The sequence below is a fragment of the Anthonomus grandis genome, chromosome 10 (assembly GCF_022605725.1).
Source record: "Anthonomus grandis grandis chromosome 10, icAntGran1.3, whole genome shotgun sequence".
Taxonomy (NCBI): domain Eukaryota; kingdom Metazoa; phylum Arthropoda; class Insecta; order Coleoptera; family Curculionidae; genus Anthonomus; species Anthonomus grandis.
The window spans coordinates 7,597,294-7,617,546 of NC_065555.1; the positions used below are offsets into that span (position 1 = coordinate 7,597,294).

Below are 20,253 nucleotides of genomic sequence, written 5' to 3' on the forward strand. Positions count from 1 at the left end.
TGTAAGATTAAAGATTCATTAATAATTAATTTTTTTAAAGAATCTTGCAACTATATATAACTAAATAAGAACTCAGTGATAAAAATAAAAATAACACATTAATTATTTAAGAAGTATAATAGACTTTTTATTTATATTCACAATTACTAATTCACTATATTTTAATATTCTACAATAACCAAAATAAAATTATTCCATGGTAACAGCAAGACTATATAAGATGGCGTACCTATTTCACTTTTAATTTAATTAATTACTGAAGCTTTGAGGTGCTACAAGGTCACCTAAGCACTACACGCTATCGAATTTCAAACAAATGTATACGATTTAATTCTATTAAACTCTTTGGTTAAATTTTACGAGGGCCCAGACCTTAAGGGGATCATGGCAACCCTTTTATGTTAATTTAACTAATGCTGATTTAGTTTCACAGCTTTCAGTTTCCTTCTCACTTATAATATTAAATAGTAATTACTTGATTGGATACCAGATTTATCATCCATTTTTTATCAACATTTTAAAATAATTACGTTAAAATAATATTTTGACAATATAATATTTAATCTTTAAGGGACTTTTATCTATGCCCGTATAAAAAAATTTTAAAATTAAACAATATAACATAGAGCTAAGCAGCATAATCATGCTTACACATCTTCTAATTAACTAACTTAATTACTCCTTTAATTATGTAGATCAAATACACCAATGCATCATGAATGATTTTTCAATCATTAGAGATGTCGAACCAATGAATAATTTCAATCGATGTCTGTAAAAACTAATATAGTAAGTGAACTAATACAATAATAGCATGGTATTTAAAGTTGCAAAAATTTTTTGTAAGGACCATTTATGAAATCATTCATCATCAAACACTTTTTCTTTGTTATGTAATAATAAATTGGTGTTACTCTGGATCATCTCTGGATGATCTTCTGGATTAAATCAAGTAGTTTTAAAGTGTATTTAGATGCAAGATAAATACACTTTAAAACTGTTATAGAGCTGATAAAGAGTTTTTTTAAGGTGTTTTGAATATAGGCCATGATAGCTGCGAAGATCATTGGTTCTGAAACAGACATTATTCCAAGGAAACGAAAAAATAAACTGTTTAAAATATCTCTCTTGATAATTGGCTGATCTATAATGCTAAACTTTACGCGATATGGGAGGATCCTGATTTTTTATGCTTAGTTCACACGTTGCGGTTGTTACTTTGGGATCTGTGGTTATATACGGTAATATTGTACGAGTCAGGATCAGTCTCGAGAAACACATCCAATAGGATAGAAAAGTCCCTCTATTTATTAGTTCAGTAGCGTGTATCAGACTTCTGTATAAACTCCATTAGGACATCACTAATCGTATTTTTTTATCAAGGATTTTTCTTACTATTATATTGTCCAGTTCCCGAAGAAATACTTGTACATTACTGCCTGCAAATATTCACTGTAGTAATAAATTCAAAAATATTTTTCACCGTAATTCAAAGTAACTTTTATTTGCCACTTTCACTCCTAAAAAATACTCTTTTCTAGATATTAAGCTGTATCAAGTTAAATAGACCACCCTGTATATTATATGACACTTTTGCCTAAATGCAGCATCATTTATAGTAAGGCGACATAAAAAATTCTATATATAGTATTTTTTTTTGTGTTTTTATACATGACAGTTTATATCTGGCATTGTGTGTTACTTACCAATATATAATATAATATATATATTGTCAATTACGTATTCATTATAGCAGCTTTACTTTAAACTCATTTTATTCCAGAACGTTTTCTTAAATTAATTTTAAAAAGAAGCATATTTTCTAAGGCAAGGATATTATATTATGCATTATAAGTATTAAAAGAAAAATAAAATGAAAAATATAAAAAGCCAATTATAGTCTTAATGTCTATTAAAGAAAAACGTCCTACTAAAAAAGATATATAATTTGTATTACTCCTAATTATTATACCGGACCTAAGATATTGAACCTCTAATTAATAATCTAATCACGAATCTGAAATGAACTTCAGTTAACCCAGGACGCAATATAGACTGGCAGTGAAGAATGGCTCTAATCTAAATGGTTTATTTTAAGCTCTGTGGGTTTTTTGAGTCTTTTTTACCGATAATGTAATAAGTCATTGTTTTTGGAAAATGCTGTTTCAGTACGTTATGATCCCAAGAATTTTGTCTTTCATTTTTATATTGACATTTCCAAAAAGTATATATATATATATGAATAATATTAAAATTTATATGTCACATTTTTATACAATAAGAATTTGGCAATAAATATTCATGACAACTTTATGCGTGGGTGATGCGTGACACCGTTAAAGATATATAATTAAAATATTAATTCTATAAGAATCAGTTTTAATGTAATAATTTTTGATGATAAGTCAGTAATTTTTCTGAAAAGCCAATTATTTCCTTCCTTTTTTTTTAATTAAATAAATCATCAGTAAACAGGGGTCCAAACGCGCTGTAATAAGTTACTGTAAGCTTTCGACTCACTATGTCAATAAAGCTGACCAAAGGGATAATAGAAACTTTGTTTCAAAAAAACAAATAAATCGGGTCAGGAGTTTTATCAGTCTTAAGAAAATATTAAATCACTGCGGCAAATTTAAAAAACATAGTTGGTTTTATCATTTATTTAAAAACTATATAGTATAAAGAATTACAGGAGTGGTTGATTTTTTTTAATTCAAAATCCTATGAAATGGAATATTTTACTTTGTGTATTATTAGTATACTAGGTGTTCTAAACGTAATAATTAACCAAAATTAAAATATTTTAATATTTTAGTTTTCAATATTTTAACAAGAAGATGAAAAAAATAATACAATCATTCAAACTCTATTTATATGTGTTTCAAGTATTAGTACTTTACGATCAAATTAATAACATATTTGACAATATATAAACCTGAATTTCAAAAGAAACACAAAAAAGTTAGGTTGTCTTACGCATATGTTTCATTGGAAAAGGTACATTATCTTAAATGCAAACAGAAATTACATTTATAGGAAATTTCAAAAAAACTCTCTTTTTAAAAAAATATTTTGATATTTTAAGCTGAAAAATCATAGAGTGAGGAGCCTGTTCGATTTATATTAAAAGCTAAATCCTAATGTAAATCCTGTCATATAGGCTTAAAAAAGGTCAAATCTTCGGTAACATAAAAATCTCACTAAAAAATTCTGTTTACAAGCTTATCCACTAAATACTGCATAGCAAATTGACAAGGACAGGGTAAAATCGAAAAAGAAATCTTACCTTCTTTGGATCTTTGTTTGAGGAATTTAAAGTGGTTAAACTTCTTTCGTCGTAATTTTAGGTTCTGCTGCTTACATTTGTTTTAAGTCACTAGTGCAAGCAAATTATTCAGTATTTTTGCACTTAAGTATAAAGGCTTCTTAAAAGTATTTGCATGACATTTTTATTGAATTTGTAAGTAATAAAAAAACTTAAAAACTTATACTTAAGTAATATAAAAACTAACTCACTTATAAATAAACTTAATCTTTTTCTTGGTCATAACATGCAACAAGTTTTTTTTGTTTTAATATTAATCAACTTTGATGTTACCATGAATACACGCCTTCTATCCTCCTTATTTCTTTCTTGTTTTCTTTTTCTTACCACCCCACTCACAGTACTCTCGTCATTGCAGTTTTATTTCCATTAACTAACTAATATAAAAAAAGTCTTCTCAATTTTTTTTATAAACCTTAATTATTTATTTAGATAATTTATTTTGTTATTAAAACATGCAATTAGCTCATAAATTTACTTAACAGTATTCGCAGAATAGCTTCGTATAGACAAGATTTTATAAATGGTGCAGTATGTAAGCATTTTCTATAATTGAGAAGATGTGAATTGATTTATGTTATTGTATCTAGGTTGTTTACAAATAAATGTATGCTAATTTGAAGTTTATAGTTTTAAGCATAACAAAATTCGACAAAAAAAAATTGAATAACTAGTTTACATCTTAAGTATGTAACAACGAATTTATACCCCTGAATGAATTTGAAAAGTAAATTTAAAAAGTATAATGTAAAAGTTTAAAAAAATAAAGCTTATTTTCTCCAGATCCTGTTAAAGGTAATTAATTAATGGGCTTCTCTCATCCTATTTTTGGCTTATGATGCTTACATAGGTTTTTAGGCAGATTCTAGTTTAAAAGAGAATATTTACTTTAACACAATTAATCTTTTAGTATTTGAAGTTCTGGCAGTAAAAGGGTCATACATAAATTACGTCACACGTTAAGAGTAACCTGCAAAGTGACACGAGGGGGAAAATATTATGTCATGGGCTTCATGTCAACATGTTGAAAACTGAGTTTTCTCCACCAAAGTTTTATGAATTAAATTCTTTAAAATACTAATTTTTTTAATATTATTAGATTAATTAAGACCTTAGACACTATTTTAGATGTAAGAACTTTTTTGTATTATCTATTTTATTTAGTTATAAGAATTATTAAAATTGGTAAACATAGTTGTCATGAAACTTTTTTCAAAAAAACAGTTGTCTTGATTAGTTTTATAACCATATAAAATAAAGTTTAAACAAATAACACAATTTCAAAAAGGAATAAAATAAAAATAAATAATTTTACTTTAAAATTCAAAATGCCATCCATTTGTGGCAATATATTTCTCATATTCTTTAATCGCATATCTAGTAATATAGTAAATTGTGCGTTTAATATTACAGTTGAAGTGGTTTATTTTTTAAAATATACAAATCAATATATAAACGCATATCCTAAATGTCTGTCTGCCTTTTAGGTTTATTTATTGAGGGCGAATAAAATCAAAATTAAAAATAACTAAAAAATTTAAAAATAAAATTTTTAATTTTAAATTTTAAGCTACAATATTTCAAGCTAAAAGCTATATAAAAAATTAACACACTGGTGTATCCTAACTCATACGTTTTAAAGAAAAAATTAATTTATTGATATATTTCTAGTTAATTTTTTTTTTCTTTTTTTTTTCAAATTATCTTTTTGCCTCTTTTATAATTTTGCTTGCAAAGATACTAAAAATTTTGATATTTTGACGTTATCATTAGACGTTGATATTTACATATAGTTATACCATGCTAAAGGCAAAATTAATTTGACTTTTATCTTAAAACAGGTTAGAGTACAACTTAATATATACCTAATTTATTTAAGGAATTTTAAGAAATATTCGTTTTTTTAAATATTTTTTGGAATATTAATTAATCAAACAAATTTGCAGCATAGGCAAGCAGTTATTTCCAACCCTGACCCTGTATTAGCTAGACTAAATAGTAAAAATTCACAAAAAGATATCCTGTAGCAAGTGCACATACTGAATAGTCATGAATAGTACAATAAAATTAAATTGAAGAAAAAAATATTTTTTTTTTAAATCTTTGTGCATTGAAATTAATTAGAGAGTTTTTTTAATCTGATTTTCGGATCATAGCGGTTACAAAAGTAATTAGGCAGATCGATCTCACCTTATGTTTCTTTTAAAAAGGATTTAGTCAAAATAATAGTTTATGCCCTATAGGCAATTGCGGTAATAATTTAAAAAAAATGGGTAGTTAAATATACAAATCCAAAGCAAACAATAGCTAAGAAATTTATTTAATTTGTTTTACACCGTCAATTAACTAGGTTAAGAAAGCATATAAATTTAAGAAAATTAAAATATTTTTAAGATAAAATTCTTTAATAAGATTATTATATTTAAAAATAAACGGAAAAAACCGAAAAATCAGAGTTGTCTTCTCTGGATCCTTACTGAAGGTAATAAAATTAAGGGCCTCCCCTCATCAAATTTTGGGTAATAATGTAAAAATTTTATTCAATAAAACGGATCACAGCATAAAAGAGAACATTTATTTTTATATTTTAACACGTGTAAAGAGGAAAAGCCGTCAAAAATTATAACAAATTTACGTATGACTCTAATAAGTCATAAATTTCGTAACAGCTTGTTTAAATCTTAGTTATGAAAAAATACAGCTTAGAATATTACTTATTTTAGTTTCAAAGAAGAAAAGCTAGCACAAAAAACTATTCAAAGGATAGGTTTGATAGATACTCTTTGATAGAATAGATACGTAAGACGACAAATAGAAAAAGAGAAGATGATAGTTGCTGACACATCTTAGAACCGATTAAACGAATTGACTGTTTGCTTCTGTTCGTGATCCCTTATGTTTTCTGATTTCCTTTCCCTTACAAAGCCAACAATACCCTTTTTAGTCCTTGAAGCGCTTCCTCATTGTCTGCTAAGACTAAAAATGATTATGAACCTGGTATGGTATCCAGGGTGTCATTAAATCTTTGTAGCGAATAGCAATTTTCCTAAAAACAAAGATATCCGAGGGCTCTCAGATAATTCTATTACTTCTTGTTCCTTATTTCTTAGAGCACTGAGGAATCGTCCCCTTGCTTAACGATTGGAATGCTTGGATGTGCTTGTTTCATTTGAGTACTGCATCTAATATGAATTTGATGCTGCACTAAATCAGAACTTCCCAGGTTATTATCGTGCAATGAAAATACATTCTGATGTCCATAGTCAAATTGACAAAAGACGGCTTCTAAACATACAGGTAAAGATCTTCGCGAATAAAAAGTCCATTAGCATTCTTTATTACTGCCACTACTTCAGATTACGCAAGAATGTTCTCTCCTTGTTTAAGGTGTTAATCATATTATACATTTAATTTACCATTTGAACCAAAATGATATATTTCGTCTGGAGTGTTACTTCTTTGCGAAAAAATTCCTTAATCATAAGCTCAATCAAAATAATGATGAGTACTTATTATTATCTTAGCTCCATTATCTTTATGTGAACCTCTTCAGTTTTTGTCCTTAATATCCGGTCGTACATATCCATTTTAAACCGCTGGGTATTCCTAACATCCAATCCTAATATGGTTTAATTCATAATATCTGCCAGTAGTACTGCGTTCTGACATTTTCTTAAGCCAATAGCGACTTTAGATTTATGTTTTCCAATTTTCGGGATTAAATTTGAGTGTTTAATGTTACATTATAAGAGCATCACTACAATACAAGGGATAGACATATTCGGCAAAAAAGAGTATTTAAAGATCGAAGATCGTACAACACTTAAGGTAATTTCTAGAGCCGTACTTATACCAGATATTACTTCAAAAGAACGAAAATATTAGGAGCAAAGAATCGTTAAAACTAAAATTAAGAATTCGGAATTTATCATACTTTAATGCCTTTCACAAGGAATAGAATTTGTGCTTACAAAGAGGAAGTCCCTTAAGCCAAATGATACTCTAATGGTAGTCTTTAGTTCGGTCTAATTAGATTTCTGTTACTATATGTTATTCGTAAAATTATTAAGTGTAAATAATTTGCATATTAAAGAGAGGAATGTAGTAATAATAGTATTATGGTAATATGTGATTTATTAATGGTTTTTACTTTGAATGATTTTTTGATAACAGAAATATACAAGATATATTTTTTTTTAATTATAAGAAATTCCTAAGATAAGACTTCGGCCTTCTTAGGTTCCTTTCGTTTATTTCTAAATGTAGCCTTCAGGCCATTTTTTATTAGCTTACAGTTTCTTTTATTCTTCTATCTGTTTCTTGTCTTGCCTCTCTTGTTTTTCTTCTTGTGTCATTCTACTCGTTTATGGTCCATTCTTTTTATTTTTCTTTCTGTTTTTATCTTATTCTTATTTACGTTCTTCATCTTATTTTTTCTTTTATTGTTTATCTAATTTCTTCAGCAACAACTGCATCAATTATTCTTCATCTTGGCCAAATTTTTGCTTACAGGCATCTACTAAATTAAGCTTTCAAATATCCTTTACTTCTGACACTAAATGTAATGAACACGCAACGATAAATGTAACAAAACTCGGGAACACACTCCTGTCAGGTATGTACTCTTTTAACATTAGATTACAAAATTTTCATCTGACTAGCGTTAATTTTCTATCCTTGAACAGTTTCCAAGGTAAACAACCAAACTAATTTAAATACACATGGAATAGTTTAAAAATAATTGCAATATTGTGCTGATAAATAAAAATTACAATAAAAAATATCTTGAACAACAGAAGCTAAACCATAACCCTAATTAATGATCCTAAACTGCAAAGCAGTACAAAAGCAATAAAAATAAATAAAGTTTTTAAATTCATAGACTTAATATTTCACCGATTTACATTAATACATTTCGGATAAAGTTTAGGGGTGGCTTGAAACGTTATTGGCGTATTTTTGACTCATGTGTTTTCTACGGTATCAGTTTTATAGGTTCATTTTTGACATATCCTTCATCAGCAAGGCACCGAACCGAGGGAATATTTGATGGATGTTATACGTTCTTTAGATGTATTAACCTTATCTTACTAGGATCCAGCAAAAAAAAATAAAATGCTTCCTCTATTCTATATTCGGTTCAGGTTGCTTTATTTTGACTTAAAAAAATAATTAATAAAATCCCTTTTAAATAAAAATAAATTAAGGGTCATTCATAAATAAAGTTGCATGTCCAGGAAGGATCTTTGTTCAAGGTAAAACGTGAATAGGCTCGTTTCATCCAATTTTTGCGTGATACTGCTTACAAAGTTATTCCGGCATAGTAGAGATAAAATTTATAAAGGGCCCATAATTTATACGGAAAATACATGATGGTCTAGCAAAAATATGATTTTAATAATTTACCTCTAACTTCTGAATAACCTTGCGTTTATTATTATTTTTTCACATTTACTACTACCAAAATAAAAAAATTACCCTAATAATACCCTGTTTACTTAAAATCTAATTATTTTTTAATTATTTTGTTAATGAATTAAGAAAGATATATACTAAGTAAAAATAAGTAGCTAATTTTTTGCAAAAAATCTTCGTATGCAAGATATATATATATTAAGTCAATGAGTCCAAGAATCTTAAGATCTACATTTACCACTTATTTGGTAAGGAACATACTTCAACAAATTTTCCAAAAAAAATATTTATAATTAAATATAAAAAATGATGATTCATTAAACATTTTTTTATTAAAATTTAAAAAAACAAGTTAGTTTAGTAATAAAAGAAATAAAATAGAAAAAACTAATAATTAGGTTCAATATCGTACTGACCTAATACATTTTACTGAAATGCTTTAGAAAAACGCAAAAAAAACCGTTTAGCTAACATTTATCTCTATGCATTTCCTACCTCACAAAACAATTTGCTTTACTGACTTTCGAAATACCTTTAGGAGATTTCGTAAAAAATGAAGACTATTTCCAATTCTGTGAAAAACCTAATTCGAAATAGTTATAGACCCTTAATAAATAAACCTTATATTTCAAAATTAAACACTTAACATGTTAAATACTATTGAAATCTTCTAGGTTATATATTTATTAACTTTCTAAATAATTGTTACTTATATTGTGTCTTGTTATTTAATAAATTCTGCCACTTTCTCCCAAATTTTGTTATTCATTCTTGCTTACACATAAGAAAGCTTTACCGCTAGCTTATGCCATACAAAATATTTTCTTTAATAATATTTAATCTAATTCATAATAATGCTCCAATAAAGATTATTTGCTTCTTTTAATTTGGGCAACACTCCGTTGGGACATCATTAACGGCCAATTAATTGGATGTGTCACGTTTTTATTATGACTGCCGGATGCAGTTTATTCATTTATAGATCTAAGCCCCATTTGCCACTTAACATATAAATTGATTAATTGAGAAATTAGTAACAAATAAAAAAAATAAATGTTTATTTAAAAAAAATCCAAATTTTTAAATAGCAAATATTTTTCCGAAGAAGAAAATGTTATATGCAAATAAAAAGTTAATTTTCCAATTAATGAATAGCAGAATTATATACAGTCGTTATTGTAGGTCAATTTAGGAAACTTGTACGTCTTCTATTAGAGATGCCAAACCGGTGGTCAGAAGTTTTAAAGTTACAACCACTACATGTTTTCTTTTTGCTATCTAATGCCAAAACTAAGCAACTTTATAATAAGAAAAGTTATTTCAACTATATTAATCTAATTTTGGTCTAAACATAAGCTTTTCTAAAGATCTTTTAGAGACACACTGTCACGTGAATTTTTGGTAAAAATTACTGCAAAAACGTTACCCTTAGAAGAATCGAATCACATCAAAGACACTAAAAATTTTAAAGTTTTACTAAAAGCTTGGAAGAAAATATATGAAATAAATGCTGGGCCACAGTAACTTGTAACTTGTTTTTATAGCTAAACAATAAAAAATCTGCTGATAAAAAAATCCAATATTTTACATTACAATATAATTACACAACATTACAACACATTAAAAACTTTTTTTCGGTTTAATCACAGTACGTATGCTCTTTTTTAAATAAAAAAATTCTTTATTTAGTTTTCGTAAAATAGTGCGATAACAAAGATTTTGAAAAGGCCTTTAAAGCTATATACAAGAAATATTTTAACGATCACTATAATTTGAGGATTCATCATCTTTGAAAAAATCAATGCAAAACATGTATGTGTTTTCATGAAGCTTCTGCAGATCAGCAAACATCTTTGACAGAAGCTTATATTATTTACGTTTAAGCTAAAGGTCATGCCAGAAATAAGAAAATAAAAGATGCCAAAAATTCAAACTAGGATATGCTAATTTTGATTTGCAGCAAGTTTGATTTCTCCCATCATACCGACCGATAACTCAATGTTTTATGAAAAAAAATTGCATACTTATTATTAAAGTGTTTATAATATTATTACGAAACAAAAGGATTGCTTTATGTTACTTAAGTTTTAAGGAAAATGAGGAAGGAGCAGTTGTAAAATCGATAGTTGTATTTTTAAATACCTAACAGCTATCTATCGACCACCAATAAAATATTTTTTACTTGCGACAGGTGTGGTGGGCAAATTTTAAATAACTTTATTGCAGTTAAGTGTATATTTGCAACACAAAAAATTGATAATATTAATTCGATTGACTTGAAATTTATAGTGAAATGGAGGGCGACTCTATGCATGTTTTTATTAGTAAAGAGTTGAAATGGCGATAAGCCTTATGTTGTGCACTACTTTTTTAAAAAACATATTTTTTACCATAAAAATTTAATGAACAAAATATTTCTTCGAAAAATATATAAAAATAGTCAGTTAGTCAACTGACAAAGAATGTGCAGGCTACATTTTAATAAATTCGACCCTTTTGTTATCAAATTTAAAGAGACACTTAATCGAAAATTTAGAATCATAGACTGTAACGACGAAAATAATCGAAATTCTTCTAAAAGTGCTCCACTTCAACCCCTTTTCAAAGGTCCAATTTCAATCTCGCAGGCCAAATATCAGGACCTAATTTTCTTGTTTAAAATGAAACCACTAGCATTAAGTGACACTTACTAATCATTTTACGTAAATCTATCTCTTGATGGTAAAACAAGAGACATTTTATGTGAACAAGAATTCTTGAATAATGATTAATATTTTGGATTATTAAGTTTAGCAAACTTTGTAAATATATATTTCTTAAAGTGCCTTTCGCCAAGTGTATATTACTTTACTTTTTTATTTTTGTATTAAATTTTTTTTCTTTAATAAAAATATTACTTCTTTAAAACCTTTTTGTTTTATTTGTTTAATTTAAATGGAATATTATATAAATAAAAGTAACTATCAAATTACCAATTATTTTATTTTAAATTTTAAAAAAGTTTGTCTATTTATTAAGAATAAATAATTATCAAAAGACAATTAATAAAATAGTAGGAATATAATTGAAACAGTTAAAAAGCAGAAAATTAATAGCAAAATCTTTAAATCACATTATCCTAAAACTATGATTTTGGAAATATCTAATTGTAGTATTAAACGGGCGATATCAATAATAATGTTGCTAGTGCCCCTACATACTCGTATATTGGCTTATAATTATCGCAGAAAATATTATTATTATAATATAATAATAATGAATTTTGTTTGTCACTCCACAAAGTTTAGCGCATGCTGTTAATCAAAAGGTCAAATAATAAAATTAGTATTCTACATCAACTCTGCTTCGGTAAAAGCAACAAGGGTTTGGTGGTACAGATGTGCGGAATTTTAATGAAGCTTAGAACTTGGACCATATTTACGAAAAAATTTTAATTAGTTAATCTTAGTACATTAAAAAATAATTATATTTATAGCAAGTTGCTTGAAAAATAATGAGTCCTTGATTAATTAAATTAACAAATATATATGTAAGGTCAATATTCAAACAGGGCAAAGATACAATACTTAAGATGTGAAAAAGTATTTAATCAGTGCTGGTGAAGTCCGGTAAATAATTGCTATTTTACTTAATCAGTCGTATATACAGGGTGTTTCTTATATATTGCGACAAAATTCAGGAACGTGTTCTTTGGACAAAAACTCGCAAAAAAGTTCCTATAAACATAGGTCCTAAACCTTTTAGATTTTGAGCTACAGGGTGGTAAATTTTTAACAAAAAAAAATTATTTTTTTTCGATAACTTAAATACCCCTGTAGATATTTGTCCAAAGATTGGTATGCAGGGTCTGTGTATTCAGAGCCATTTACCAACATACTTTTAACATTTTTATGTTCACCAGTGGCGTGTGTGCGGGTTTTCGGCTGAATACTTTTATGAAGAAAAATAATACGCCACTGGTTTTTCTTGTATTAAAAAATATTTTTAAATTCCCCCTTTTATTTGCAACATTTTTGATCCCTTGGACTTTGTCTGTTAGATGCACGGTTTTCGCACAAAAAATTAAAAACCATGGACATATTGCTCAGATTTCATTAGACTTTCTTTATTCTAGTAATTATTCGTTTTTTTTTAGTTTATTGCAATTTTAATAATAAATAATAAAATTTTTATTAATTAATTTAGTACAAAAGCCAGCCCAATTTAATAAAATTGTAATTGAGGATTTAAAACTTTTGCTTCTACAAGTGATAAAAAATATTTCACTTTTTATTATTTATGTAAGTAATATTATTATTTTTACAAAAGTTGTTCAAAGTGTGCTCCTCCAACATCAGATTGGCGGACACGTTCAAAAATTCGTGTCTGCCGAATTATGTCACAAGACGTTATAATGCGATTACGCAATTCCTCCACATTATCAATTTGATTTCTATAAACCAGTGATTTAAGGTGGCCCCACAAAAAAAAAATCCAGCGGATTTAAGTCGGGAGACCGTGGGGGCCAAGGGTGAATACTTCCCCGACCTATCCAACGATTTGGATACGTAATATCCAAATACTGCCGAGCCACTAAACTAAAATGGGCTGGAGCACCGTCATGTAAAAAAAAACATTTGCTGTCTCAGCTGAATGGGGACATCTTCTAGCATCGCTGGTAATTCATTTTTAAGAAATTCTTGATACACTTGTCCAGTCAACCTTGCTGGTAAAAAAAATGGACCGATAAGAAAGTTTTCAATAATACCGACCCATACATTAAGTGAAAACTGGTGCTGATGACGGTTTTCTGCGACAGCATGTGGGTTCTCATAATGCCATATGTGGTTATTGTGGAAGTTCATAATTGCGTCCCTGAAGAAATTAGCCTCATCGGTGAAAAGTATTTTTCTTATAAACGGTGCATCTTGCCTTATCCGTTCTTGAATCCAACGACACAAAGCCGTTCTTTTCGGAAAATCGCCTGGCAAAAGTGCCTGCACCCGCTGCATATGATACGGGTATAAAAGGTTTCTTTTAAGAATATTCCAAACTGTAAAGTTACTAATGTGTACCGTCTGAGCAATTTTCCTAGTGCTTGTAGTGGGATCTTCCTCGAATTCACTGAGCACCTGTTCTTCAATTTGAGGAGTAACTGTTTGGGGATGTCCGTTTTCAGCGGTGAGTTTTTTAAAGCTGCCGGTTTCACTTAGACGTTGGTGTAAACGCGTAAAGATGGAGTGATGAGGAATAACACGATTGGGGTAACTTAGCGATCAGTCAAAGTAGAAAAATATTGATATATATAAAAAGTGTTATTTAAGTTTACGTTCAAATTTATTAAGATTATGCACTCGAAATTTATTTGGAGTTGATTTGAGTAGGCTTATTAATTTATATATAAAGAAACTAGTATAAAGTGTTGTACGAAATCGAGGTAAGAAAAGGCGAAGGATTAATTTGTCTAATGTCTAATAATTATTAGGACTGTAAAGACAGAGTATATGAAACGACCTGCTTTAAATATATTGCGCAGGATTAGCTGAAAAGGTATGGCTGAAATTGTATTAATATTTTCATGTATTTTCTATACAAAGTATATAAGAAATACGTCAAAGCACGTTGTTGAAATGTATTGCTTTTTATGTTAAATATACATATATATTTTTAATACTATTTATTAATGCTAGATTGTTACATTTTTAGAGTAAAATCGATTTTTGAAATTAAAATATGTAAAATTATTGACAGTCAATAATATAATAAAACTCGTTATTATGTTATTAAGAATAAAACTTTGCCATAATTTATCACAAACAGATTTTGCAAAGAAACATAATTATATCGAACCAAGTAAGGAAAATAAGAAAAGTTTTTGATTTTTCCAAAACTTATAACAACATTAAATCATATAAATTGTTTCAAAAGTTCCGTTATTGAGCAAGTTATTAAATAACGCTCCAATTTCATCAGGGTTAGCAAGTCTTTCGCTGAAACTTGATTTAATCGATTTAAGGGATTATCCTCAAGAAAAGTGATTTCTTCAAATAATAATTTAATAAAATTAGTCCTATTTAATTATTAATTGGTTAAAGTTCAGCAAGTTAAAAATGGATTATATAATAAAAACTTATATAAAGAATTTAAATGCCGTGACACCAGGAAAGAGAGGCAATGGATAATATTAGATATATATTATAACTACTACGGCAAAATTTATAGTGTTAGTGTTAGTGTTATAGACAGTATTTTAAACAAATTGATTAAGATGAGTCGGTAAGAACGCACTAAACTCCAGGTAAGTATTGTACGTGTAAAAATAATTTTAAAAAACCCATATATGTTCTCATGCGAATCTCAGTTTCGTTAAAATTTCGTACATTAAAATTAAGATTACAGCGCTGCTTTAACAAATAATCAAAAATACCGTCATTAAGCTGTAACACATTCTACTTCCTTTGCGAAGGACCTTGTTGCCTTATTAAGTGATTCATGTCTTCATGTGTTTTCATTTTTCTATCTTACCCTAAATATACATACGATACGATATCTTGTATAATAATAAATATATATCAAAAACATATACTTTTGTTTCGTTAAGGTATAGAATCAAGAAAACATGTACTGATTTTTATATTAAAAGCAAACAAAATTTTTTTTGCCTCAATTCATAATTATCTGTCATCTTTAAACCTTAGTTCATTAGTTACTCTATTGAATTAACCACTCTCTACATTTGATCTTGACGGAATTTATTGGAGAGGATTAAATAAAAACAACTAAATCACTCAAATAAAACAATAAATTTGTTTTTATTTTGTTATTCTTATTAAAATACACCAGCTAAATTTCTTATTTTCTATTTATAGAATTTTTACAATCAGATTTTTTTTGTTTCTAAAACATTAGGCATATGTATGATTTTTGTATTAAAATTTTCTATAGACCGATCCGCAAGAAGCCACTGGTCAATAAAATTATGTTTTTTGCGTAAAACTATGTATCTAAATTAATTATTCAAATGTGCCAAATTTAATTATTTATTTTTTATTATTATGCCATATTTAATTATAATTTTACCATGTGCCTTTGTTCTAAAGCATTTTATACTAGAGGGTCCAATACATCATTAAAAATAATTTGAATTTGGAACTTACCTGCACAAAGTGCTGAACACTTTCCAATAGCATTCCATACATATCTTTTATAGATATAGCTTCTTAATTTGAAAAGTATAATATAATGTTTTTAAAGGTTGATTTTTACTTTTTACATGGGCTTCTGTATCCTCTACCTGAAAGAAAAGAAACAATTTTTATTTTATGTAAATTTTTATCTGAACTGAGTCCTTAACAATAAAGAAGCTAATTTTGAAATATATTATTCCTATTTCGCTTAAATCGGAAACGTATAAGACTCTTTCCATTATATCCCATTTTGAATTGCAAAGTATGCATACCATCCTTACGAAAGCGTGATATATAGAATTGTGAGAAATGTGGATTTAAGTTATATAGGAGACATGTATGTGAATTCAAAAAATATTACGTATATAAGAAAAATAGAAATTCTACAAAAAAATAACAAAAACTTTTTAGAGAGCATTGGGTTGCAAGATAAAATTATATTATATGCAAAATTAAACTATATAATGTAATTTGAGACCTCAAAACATTTGATTATTAGGAACAAAATGTAACATGATTGATGATTTTTATTAATATAAATATAAAATATGGTTTATTGAAACAGGAAAAAAAATTCTAAACATGTGTGTAATATATAGATTACACACATGTTTAGAATTTTCTTCACTTAAACAAATAGATTTTTTGTATACTTGAGGAAAAGACCCCAGTTAAATAAGAATTAAAAAACCAAGATATTAAACAAACTTCAATAATAAAGTGGAAAAACGTTATATTAAAATGATCATATTAATTATTAAATATTAAAAGAAAAATGAAGCAAATATATCTGAGTCAAGCTTTTTCTTTTTATTTCGGCTAATCCACAGTAAATCCACTGATTAAATTAAATTAAAATATTAAATTAAAATTGTTGCAATGCTACAATGGCTAATAATGCTATTGCAGTTGGTTCTAGATAATAAAATAAAATGTTTAATGACTGTGAGCTGATAGATGAGAAGTGTGTGAATATAAAAGTTGCAAGATCTCCAGTGAGTTAACTAAACTACTAATTAATTTCATGGACATTGTGTATGAATTAAACATGAACTTTAAGATCTCTTTCTTTATATTTATTTTAATTTAGGTCTAATAATTCTTAAATACGTTCAATAAATTTTTATATATCAAGAAGCTAAGGTTTTATCTGTTGATCTCTATTAAACGTTTCAGTTCATATTCCTTCTAAATACGTAAATAAGTATATTTTCGTTTTCTTTTCAATACTTAAGCGTATGAGATAGTATTTTCTAAGTTGATATTTATTTAAATAGTGACGTAATACTCGTCAAAATAGCTCACCAGTTATGAATACGTCTCAATAATATAGATTTTTCTTAAATTAAATTAATGCTTACTAAACGAATACACTGGCAAATATTTTGCTTTAGCGTTATCTAATGTGTACCTTTCTATTTGTCTCAACACTTTTCAAAACGATGTCGGTCTGAATATAATGCTGCTGAATTTAGGAGTTTAATAGAAAATCGGACTGAAATCAGAAAAAAATGCAAACGCGCCAGTAATTAAGTCTTATTGTTTGATGAATCTTAAAAAAAGGTATAGATCATATATTTCTTTTAACTTTAATTATAACTTTTTTTGCACAAAACCAGTACTAATAAAACTGCACATTTCGAATCAGACTTAAAATTCTTCTTACCAAATAACTTTGTATTATTTGCAACAAAGAAATAAGTAAAGGACCATAAGGGTAGTGGTAAGAAAATAGAGCTCTAAATCATCTCACACTGCTCTAATAACGAATTTGTTGTATAAAAAAATTAAATTTAATATTTAAACTCTGACAAACAATCTTCGTGGCTAATTTTCATTGCTAATGGTAAATTGTCAAAACAGGAAAATTCATATATTTTAGCAACTTCATTAAATGACTTGGTAGCATTAAGTCATTTAAGCCAATAATGCAAAAAATATAACCCGTTGGGCGCCAAAAAATATTAATTAAATTAGAATGTAAAAGAAAATTAAATTCGAAAAGAAATCTGGCGATTTTAATTAAACTTATTTTATCAGTAATGGGCTACTTTTAATTATTTTTGAAAATAAATTACTGGAGGCTTATGTTGGAATAATTGGAAGTTTGGGAGAGAGGGGGAATTTTTTAATGATGTTGTTTGTTTGTTAGACTCCTTTTAAATATTCTTTTAATGTATGTATGTAAATATTAAAAGAAAACTAAAAAATAAATAACACTAAAGTGCAGCAGATAAAAACTATTTATCTTTACAAATATTATTTTGACCATTTTCAATATACAGCCTGTTTCGACTTTTAACATAGGAATTTCGAAGCTAAAACAAAATTAAAAATTTTTGAGCTTAACAATAAGATTTTTAAAAGAAAGCCGAATGGTGCCGAAGATAATCAAAAAAAAATTTGAAAAATCGATTTTATTTCTTTCTTAGCATAATAATTATCCGATTTTTAAAATAATTTGTATTTTTGCATTGCCACTTTTCTGATACTTTATGATATTATTTTTAATACGACGTTATATCTTTTGCCAACCATTATCAACTTTGTTTTTACTTATAGACGTTATATTAGATTTCTGCATATTTAAAATAACTGTGAAAATTCCTTTTTAATGATCTATTATAAGTAGTATTTTTTATTTTTAAAAACCTGAGTTTTTGGAAAAAACCTTTGCTGCAGTTAGCTATGTATATACAATTTATTTTAAATAATAAACTCTTGCTTAATCCAATAAATAAAATAAATGAACAAATAAATATTCGTAAAAAAACTTCGATCAATCGCGACAGTTGAGTTTTACAAATATCACTATGACATTTACAAAAACGTGCATAACATATAAAAGAAAATTTTTGTCTTTAATAATAAACTGTAAATTCTATGTCTTTAATAATAAACTGTAATAATAAACTGTAAAAATAAACTGTAAATTCTTACAATTTTTGATAATTTTTCTTCATTTGACATTTTATTTGACTATTTTATAATTTAATTAGATCTAAACAAGCTTATTTATGAAAACAGCTTTTAGCGATAAGGTCGTTTTTTTCCTAAGCAATACTAGATTTAATTTCCATGTCCTAAAAATTCAATTTTTAATTTTCATTTCCACAAGCTTCGGTGGTATAAAATTTAACTATTTACTTTTTATGAGAATTGCATAGTTAATAGGGATTGTGTTCAATTTCAACGCAAGGATCTCAAGAATCTATGAAATTTATTGGTTGGAAAATTTAACTTGCAATTTTCACATAAGTTTCAATTAAAGTGCCTAATTAGATATCTCACACCATATTTATGAGCTCATTTACTTCATTAAGAAAGATTTATTTGATTATCGTCATCTATCCTAGTATATTTCGTCTCTTGTTCGCAATCGTTTTTTTTTTGTTTAAAAATTGTGACATGATGGTAGATTTATTATGCAGGGATAATAAATCTCAGGGACAAAAATTCATATTCATCTTTTTTTTTATAAAATATTTTTTTTAATAATTTTACAAAAAAATTTTGAGTTTTTCGAAAAAGTACGGGGGAAGGGATTGCCACTTTTTGTTTTTGGGCTTTTCATTAGAAAAACTACCTTTGGAGAATTATCAAGAATTCGCCTATTTTTGCCGAAATTGACACTTTTCAGATAACAAATTGACTATACTAGTTGGTAGGTCACGTCATTGGTTAATTAATTAAACAACTTAATTAAGAACTACTTCCTAAAAATAAAAAAAAAAACACTATCTCAGATCATAGATAATGTTCAAACAAAAATTATCATAATTCTCCAAACACAGATAACGCTTTCTAACTGTTGATTTAAAACACTTCTTAACATATTAGGTGTAATGCTCTTAAACGCTTCAAGAACTAATCTTTTCAAATCATCCTCACATTCAAAAACACCGCTCTAAGCATCATTTTTGCAATACCCCGAGAGGAAAAAATCTAGCGTAGTTATGTCTGGCGAACGAGGGGGCCACAGAACTGCTGAATTTGTACCTACCATTTTCCTGGAAATCATTAATTAACATGAACCTTTGCAAGCGGTAAGTTGTTCAAAGATTCTTCCAAATCTCGTTCTAATAAGTTGAAGTCTAGACGTGGATTTCGGTATTCAAGTGGTATTGACAATTTTTCTTACAAATATTTCCTGTAGGAAGTAAGTTTGAATTTGTATAATAATCTTTGGTAATTTTGCTCTCTGTAATTAAGGTAGGTAGTTAATTATCACTAGACTTACCTCTTCAAACAACAGAATCTAAACTTAAAAATTGTGTGGCATAAATAAAAAATTTTAGAAAATAGTGAAATGGCACTGGTTTACCCAAAAATGGCTCATTCCTAGGA

General features: G+C 27.3%; 1 protein-coding gene across 1 annotated transcript in view; it reads right to left on the reverse strand.

The window, feature by feature from the left end:
* LOC126741498 (soluble guanylate cyclase 89Db-like) overlaps positions 1–20,253 on the reverse strand; it is a 48,209-nt gene that overhangs the window by 27,028 nt on the left and 928 nt on the right. The window contains exon 2 of the mRNA XM_050447917.1: positions 15,877–16,013. Within this exon, the coding sequence (XP_050303874.1) occupies positions 15,877–15,918 (42 nt within the window). The 5' untranslated portion in view covers positions 15,919–16,013. The remainder of the gene's footprint in view (positions 1–15,876; positions 16,014–20,253) is intronic.